The sequence below is a fragment of the Punica granatum genome, chromosome 4 (assembly GCF_007655135.1).
Source record: "Punica granatum isolate Tunisia-2019 chromosome 4, ASM765513v2, whole genome shotgun sequence".
NCBI lineage: Eukaryota > Viridiplantae > Streptophyta > Magnoliopsida > Myrtales > Lythraceae > Punica > Punica granatum.
In genome coordinates this window covers 14,685,357-14,693,429 of record NC_045130.1, presented here as the reverse complement: position 1 = coordinate 14,693,429, position 8,073 = coordinate 14,685,357, and the positions used below count along the sequence as shown (strand labels likewise).

Here is an 8,073-nt window from a genome sequence, read left to right as displayed (position 1 = left end):
TAACTTTAATTTTAAATGTTTCTTCGTTTTCATTTATTTTCTATTTTTTTAGTTCATTTATATCTAATAACTTTGTTTATTTTTGCTTTTGTCCTTTTCCTTTTTTTAATTCATTTTCTCTTGTACTTTTGGTTTATTTTCTATTTTCATCCATTAATCAAATTTTCTATAAGGAAAAAAAGGTAAAAAAAAATTCGGTAAGGGAAAAATGATAAATTTTAGTCCCTAACTTTATGTAACTTTCTAATTGCGTTCTAAGTCTCTCTTTTTCATTTTCACTCTTGCCCTCTCTAGTTGGGACATTAAGGCTTGGCGGGGTTAAGATAATGAGGGATGACGATTTTTTAGGACACAAAACATGTAATGTCATATCCTCTTAAAACAAATATCAACCTAAATATTTTGGTCACGGTAAAGTGAAAGTTCCCGCAAGACTACTCATTTGACTTTCCGTTTGGTTTGTGCCCTTTCGGACGTGTCGTATAGGTGTTTTTAGGCGCTTAACGACTATAGAAGTTAGATTAGTCCGTGAGCTTAGGACTGGATTGGAATTGCCATTACACTATTTAAGTTGGCCAGTGAGTCACCTAAGTCTCTAATCGAGTCATGATACTAATCACCTAGGGACTTTTACTTTGACTCGATCTTGAACTAGAAATCAAGATTTGAGGGTTCTATTACAACACCAACACCTGCAAGCAAGGATATTGCCCCAATTGGTACCATCCAAGATTTAACTACCTAACACTTATTCAAAGTATTGTCCTATTGTTGCATCCTAGGAGGCTAGGGTCTTATTCGCACATATATATACGTATATACAAGTGGAGATTACAATTACAAATACATGTACGCCTCACGTGCTATACATCCGTCCAATACATACATACATCCATTCCATTCATCCATCCATGGGCCTGCAATGGGCCTTATTCGGCCTAAGAAAAGTCAATTGAGACCAGTGGACATAGAAATTGGGCTCAAAGCTCAAAAATGGAAAAATGGGCCTAGAGCCCCTATCATAGAAAATACTAAGGCAATTTTCCTAAGTCTATATATTTTATTGGCAAATCTTGTCCTTTTCAATTTCCAATTTTATTTGGGCCGAATTTACATAATTATTCAATTAATTCCCCAAAAAATCTGAAAATGATCCTACCCTTAAGATCTCACAGATCTTATTCAATTTAATCTTGAGTGTGTTTGTTACTCCAAATTCATGAATTAAATGCCAAATATAAGTGATTTATCAATTTTAGTTTCAATAAACCAATTTTTACTCAAGGAGAACACTTAATCATTAATTTCCATACTCATAACCATGTGGGAAGATTAGTCAATTCAACACCCGACTCTAAGAGTCCTAATCCCTCAGGATCACTTGGACGTTTTCAAATTAAGCCCAAGACCATAATCTAAGTGGGCATTAATTCCCGATTTCCATGAGTTAAGTGTTGAATGTGCGTGATTAACCAATTTGGACCTCAACTGATCAATTTAACACGAAATTTGGACACAAAAAGTTCAACTCGGCCATGCACAGTTACACGCACATATTCGGCCATTTCATTTTCTAATACCAAATGAGACAATTTAATCAATTTGGACCTCACTTCCAATGTGGCCAAGAGTTAGCTAACAAATTCCAGTCAATTTGGTTCCAATTTAGCAAGCAAATCTCTCGGCCATCCTAGACCTGAAACCAAAACCAACCAACTTTCAATCCATTTTGACCTAATTGACGCTTAATCGTTCTCGGCCATTTCCCTATACACATGGACCCGAGAGCTAAGCACACTGATTAATTATAATTCTAGCTAGTCTAACCTTAACTAGGCACATAAAGCATAATCTAACCACTTGACCCATCATCTAATTATCATTCCAGATCCATTCAACATCTAACATAAATTTAAGTAAGGATATGCAATAAATGAACTTATTGCAAACACTCCAATCTCTACTTCCTTTGTCCGAATCCCAACATCAAGAGGTCCATATATACGGGGGTATTTGAATAAATCCAATGGATATCACAATATTAACACATAAATACATATTAACAATACAATGAAGATGCTTAAAACAATCCCAATCTCCATTCCTTTGCCGAGTTTGGCATCAAGAGATCTCCTCGGGTCACTACTCTATCATTAAGCATGTATTTAAATCAAAAATTAAAGGAAAGTAAAGGAAAGTGTGAGATTTCATCATATATTTACATATCGAAGTTGAAAATGGAGAAATAAGAGTGAAATCGATTCAAACCCGATCAAGGGAGCTCGGATTCAACGCGACCAGGATACTCCTTTGTGGAGTTTACGCCTTTTTTAGTATATTACCTTATTCTTAAGAAACAACAAAACCAAACAAGATATTGTATGCATGTCAAACCAGTTGAGGCCCAACAAGTTTTAAGCATTTGCATGGAAACGATTCATTTGTATGGAAAAGATCCATGAGAAAGAATGGTGAGCCTTCGACATTCTACCACTTATCACAGAGGTCATACTGATTAGTCCTGGCATTATACAGACAAGGGCGGCTCGATTGAATGCTCCAAGTGCAGTCAAAGCACCGATCATAATCCCTATAACAGTCGTACACGCTATAACCTCGGGATGCGCCCGACCACTCGAACGTGCACCAGAACAACGTTCTGCAGAAGAGGTTGGGCCTGAAACTAAATCCGTAAGACCCTCCGGGAGGGATCATGTGCACCCCGAGGTCGTTTTCCTTGGATCTGCAGTGGATCGTCATGTCGATTTGTTCCTGCAGGTCGTTTCTGATCAGGACATGGGTTTTGTGTTTCTGGAAAATACTTGATTCGCACCTCCCCCACAACAAGAACAGAGCCACCAATAGCAACAGACTGCTTTTGGACGAATCCATTTTTGGGGAGGGAAGTGAGGTTTTAAATTCTCCTTCTTTCTCTGTTGATTTTAATCTTCGTTCAACTCGGCAGCAGATTTAATAGATAAAGGGGGCATCCTATTTTTGGGCATATTTCTTGGGATTATTTTGGGCCAAAGATATAAATAACACCCGAAGGAATATTCTCGGATTATGCATGGGTTAGATTTAGAAAAATCAAAAGCACCCAATTCTAGTAAATCCATTCATCCATTCACTGCCATCTTTGTTGATGTTTTCTCATATCGCATGGTGAGACAGGACTATCGACGAGTTTCCTCAATTTCAAGCTGCTGTTGTTCCCAATAAGACCAAATGGCTCGGAGACTCTGGTCCCATTCTGCTGAACATAGCTTACCAAAAATTCTCGTTTATCAACCGAATGCATTTCCATTCCATCCGAAAAACTTAAGCATTCGTTCATCTCTAAGAAAACTTTTCTGTCTTGGAGCCAGATCGGTTTTCTGATGGGAATTTCGTTGTTGAATCAAATAAACAACATACCGAGTCGAACCGGGCTTTCCATTCCCAATCTTCGTTTATGCAATTAACGAAAGCAGCAACCTCCCTTTTCCCCGCCGGAACGATCTATTTTCTCTTGTAATATCTGTCCCAACTTTATTGACCAGTGGAGTGCCCCCTGCTCTTCTCTTTTCTGCTATGGCGTTTTCCTTCTCAAAAGAAGAGCCCAAACAGAAATCAATCTCAACCCATTTTCCCCCAATTTTCCGCTTTCCCTGTAGCAAAGCAAGCCCCACTGTCTGCTGCGCCTCTGCTTCATTATATGTTATGTCCCCCCCCTCAATAAATGTGAACCCAAAGACTCCATTTTTGCCTTTCCTCAAAGCTCCCTCTTCCACTGTTAACACAAATCCATCAATCTAGTAAAGAAAAAGCAAAGACTTTTTCTTTCTTTGCCATCCTCCATCAGCAGCGGCCCTTCAACAATCCCCATAACAGAAAGGAAAAAGGTCCAGAAACTTAAAGGGCAGTACCAGGAACAACTCCTCAGGCTCCTCTGAAATCCCCAGATGGATTTCCTCCGACTCACTCTCCTCTGCATTTTAATGGTAGCAGCAGGCGGGACTCTTGCTGCAGTAGAAGCTCAGTGGACGCCTGCTGCTGCAACATACTCCAGGGATAGAAATGCGTCTGCCCTCACCGGTAAGTTCTTCTTAATGTTCATGTAAGTTTTCCAGTTTTCTGTAATTATGAGTTGGGATAAGTTTTCTCAAGTTTGAAACTTACCGAGGTTTGGAAGTGATGCGACCCGTAAGGTTTGGTCCGGGCTGGGGTCCCCATTTTCCTGCATAATGAAAACAGGAAACTTGAGACAGTATTATGTTAACCTGCAAAATGCCAGCACAAGAGAATCCTGAAGCTCGGCCTTTTAATGATGCAGAAGGTGAATGGAAGTCTGCTACAGCAACTTTCACCAAGGAAACAAATGGGTCTATCATAACCGGTAATTCTTCTTTCGTAAACCGAAACACAAAATTATGTTCATGCTTTTTCCATTTAGCGAAAGGATGAAAAGATGACACAGAGAAAGTAGGCATAGACTAAAAAGTTCTGAATCTCAAGTGTACCCATCTGATGCAGAAGGAGCTTGTGGCTATGGTGACCTACACAGGGCCAGTTATGGGAAGTACAGTGCGGGCTTAAGCACAATGCTTTTCAACAGAGGGAGTACCTGTGGAGCTTGCTTCGAGCTCCGGTGCGTAGATCACATACGCTGGTGCCTTCCTGGGAGCCCAACTGTGATTCTAACAGCCACTGATTTCTGCCCTCCAAATTATGGGCTATCAGCTGATTACGGTGGCTGGTGCAACTTCCCACAAGAACATTTTGAGATGTCGGAGACAGCATTCGCTGAGATTGCAGAGAGGATGGCCGATATTGTGCCTGTTCAATACAGGAGGTAATAGCAGTACAATAAACTCATGAGGCAAGCCCTAATCTGTTTGATCGCCATTGCCCCTTTCCTTTTCTTTACGGAAAACAAAGTAAACTGAACTCTTGCAGGTTGGTTGAGTGGTTAAAGTAGCGGACTAAAGCATACCAACACATCTCGAGTTCGATTAGACATGAACTCTCTCATGGACTGTAACTTGAAGTTTAGGAAAATTTGTTAATCACTATTTGCTCTATGTTTTAATGAAGTATGAGAATTTTGTTTTCTCCCCTCCAGGAAAAGAAAAATTTGAAGAGGAGAAAATAAATGGTGTTCTCAGTTAAATAAAGAAATTTGAAACCATCTTCTCTTACCCGAGGAACACACTTTTCAGTGTTCTACTCTATCCTAATACGTTGGACTTGTTCGGACTTGAACAGGGTGAACTGTGACAGAAGTGGTGGACTGAGGTTCACAATAACAGGAAACTCTCACTTCTATCAAGTCCTCGTCACCAATGTAGGGTTAGATGGGGAAGTGTTGGCAGTGAAAGTGAAGGGATCGAAGACAGGCTGGATACCTATGGCAAGGAACTGGGGCCAGAACTGGCAGTGCAATGTCGACCTCAAAGGGCAGCCACTGTCATTCGAGGTAACCACAAGTGACAAGAGAACGCTAACGTCTTACAATGTTGCTCCTGCAAACTGGCAGGTTGGACAGACTTTTGAAGGGAAGCAGTTCTAAAATGGAGCAGTCCTCAGTGGGAACTCCAAGTGGGCAGATCTTGATTGTCGACAGTCCCAACAGGAACAACTTACGATCTATTCGAGATAAAGCAATATTAAGACATGATTTAGAAAGACGAATCAAATGAACATCGGGACGCAGTCACAAATGGAGAGAGGAAGTTGAGAAAGACAGATATAGGGTAAGGTCCCAGTTTTGTCTCATCAATGGTAATATAGGAAGGTAAAACACTGATGAATTGGAAATATATATTGATAATGTCTTTGGCTTTCATCACCTGGCTTTATGTACTCACAAAAACTTACATACTTTGATAGGATATTTTTAACTAATTCTAGAACATCCAAGTGTATACCAATTGGATTGTAGACTCGTATAAATTACAACTTAAAATTTCAATCTATATGAAAGAGAAAAAGACAGAATATGCAAAATGTGTCTTATGTTGCATGCTGATTCTGAGGTTTAAAAGAACTGCTCACAACCTAGGTTGCTGCTCTATTAAGAGTTTCATGAGCAATCTGTTTATAATGAGCATGAGCAGCCTTCAGCCTTTACTAGTACCAATCATATTTTTCTCACACAATCTAGCATGTAACAACAACTAACGGCAATAATGGAGAATTCTGCCAAAGTGAAGCTGTAATTCGCACAAATTCTATGCTACATAGACATGCACAAAATATACAAGTTTCTGAACAACCTATAAATGTACAACAAAACCAATATACAAATCATGTTAGGTAGCTGCCTAATTTAACATATGGATCGACACACTCTTGCTCTCGACCTCTACTTTCTCCTGTAAGAAATCGAGAGAATCACCATAACACGCTACGGCATCCCGTTTTATCATAGGCAAAGTGCCTGTTTCACCCGTCGACTCCAACCCATTTACAAGAATCCTAAAGAACGTCATGTCCGGTTCGCACCCTACATCTTTCATGAAGGTATAACAGTCTACTGCAAGTTCAGTAAGGCTAAAACTTAGGAATGTTCTCAGTAGATCGTTAAAGGCCTCAAGTTCAGGCTCCAAGTTACTTTCTCTCCGCAAATCGAAGTAAAGAACTCGAACCTGTTCGAGCAATCCATTGCTCGCGAAAACTTCAATTGCATCAGCATACAATGAGACATGAGGCTTATACCATTCTTCCTTGCGGATGTCTTCAAACACCTGAACGAGCCAATGACATCAGGCAAACGTTCCAGAATCGCCGGAAATTAACTCGAACAAGAGAGAATGGAGGGAAGAGGGCGAACCTTGAGAACCAGAGCGCACTCGTTCTGCCTGAGAAGCTCGCGTAGGACGGCGATCATGTCGAGCTTCAGGAGACGCCGGAACTTGGAATCGAGCTCCCGCTCGAGAGAGAGGCGACAGCCTCTGCCGTCGGCTCGCTTCAGGGCCTGCACGGCTTGGATGGCTTCGATGCTGAGGTGTCGCCCTCGGTGCAGCTGCCTCCGGTTCGAGCTCCCGTCTCGCATTGCTGCTCTCATCGCACAGGCCACGGGCCGCGGGGACTGGAATTTGGGCGGTGGGCGGAGGGCCACGAAGGGCGGCGCGTGTAGAGCGGTTGGATTCGCGGGAGTGGTCATCGGTCTGAGACTCTGAGCTTCGAGTGTCTCGTCTCAGTCAAGGATAACAGATGAATTATATTTTCACAGTTGTCCTTCAGAAAAAGGTAAATTATGAAATAGCCCCTACACTCCGAAGACGGGAACCAAATTCTCACTGAACTTTATTTTAGGACAGCTTAGCCCCCTGGACTTCATTATTCCATTCAATGTTCGATCACAATGCGAGGGGAGAACGATAGCCAAAACAAAACGAATCTTCCAGTTGGAGAAAATCCATACCGAAAGAGCTTTACCCTCTTAGTGAGCCGACTAATTTGAACTGAATTAGCCGGAACATGATGGGCTTCCAGATACTGGGGTACACATCGAAAAAAGAAATCTTCCTATTAAATATCAATCATATCTAGAAACGGATCAGCATATAGCTAGCGTATGATTTCGTGTGGAACCAAGATGTTCGAGTTCGATTTTGTTCACGTACAACTTCGCGTACCTCTTTATTTCCCTTCCCCTATCTATTTTATGAGATCCACATGTTTTCTTTATAACTCGATAAAAAGAAAATGTCAATTGTATCCTCATTAATAAGCAATGGATCCAACTCAACTACATCATGGCAAAAGTGCACGTGGGAACTACTTCTTTACTTGCGGAAAATTTTTAGGTCCTGCGATTGAATATTTAACCACACGCATCTGCACAAAATGTTTTCATACTCAGAAAACAATCTTTCGTACTTGTTACGAAATAATAGTGCCGAGACAGTCGACTACATGTACAATGCAATCTACTACATGTATGTGCAATCGATTGATATGAAATATTTTCGTATTCGAAGAAAAATATTTTGTATTTGTACGAAAAATAAAGTCTCGACATGTCTAATATAGTCAACTGTATTGTTCATACAGTTAACTGTCTCGGAGTTTTTGTTTTGTATAAAT

At 40.7% G+C, this 8,073-nt stretch overlaps 1 protein-coding gene across 2 annotated transcripts; it reads right to left on the bottom strand.

Annotated features, from left to right (window-relative positions):
* Positions 1-2,188: 2,188 nt before the first annotated feature.
* On the bottom strand, positions 2,189-7,184 carry LOC116205048 (protein THYLAKOID ASSEMBLY 8-like, chloroplastic). 2 transcript variants are annotated; one of them, XM_031537487.1, is made up of 5 exons: positions 6,815-7,184; positions 6,630-6,728; positions 4,607-4,818; positions 4,162-4,219; positions 2,189-2,772 (listed from the first exon to the last, which is right to left on the bottom strand). In XM_031537487.1, exons 1-5 carry the CDS (start codon positions 7,145-7,147, stop codon positions 2,488-2,490), a joined length of 987 nt encoding a protein of 328 aa, XP_031393347.1. In that variant the 5' UTR covers positions 7,148-7,184; the 3' UTR covers positions 2,189-2,487. The 2 variants fall into 2 exon arrangements, with proteins under 2 accessions (XP_031393347.1, XP_031393348.1); XM_031537488.1 differs by lacking the exon at positions 2,189-2,772 and adding an exon at positions 3,036-4,065 and having other exon boundaries at positions 6,815-7,183.
* Positions 7,185-8,073: the final 889 nt, after the last annotated feature.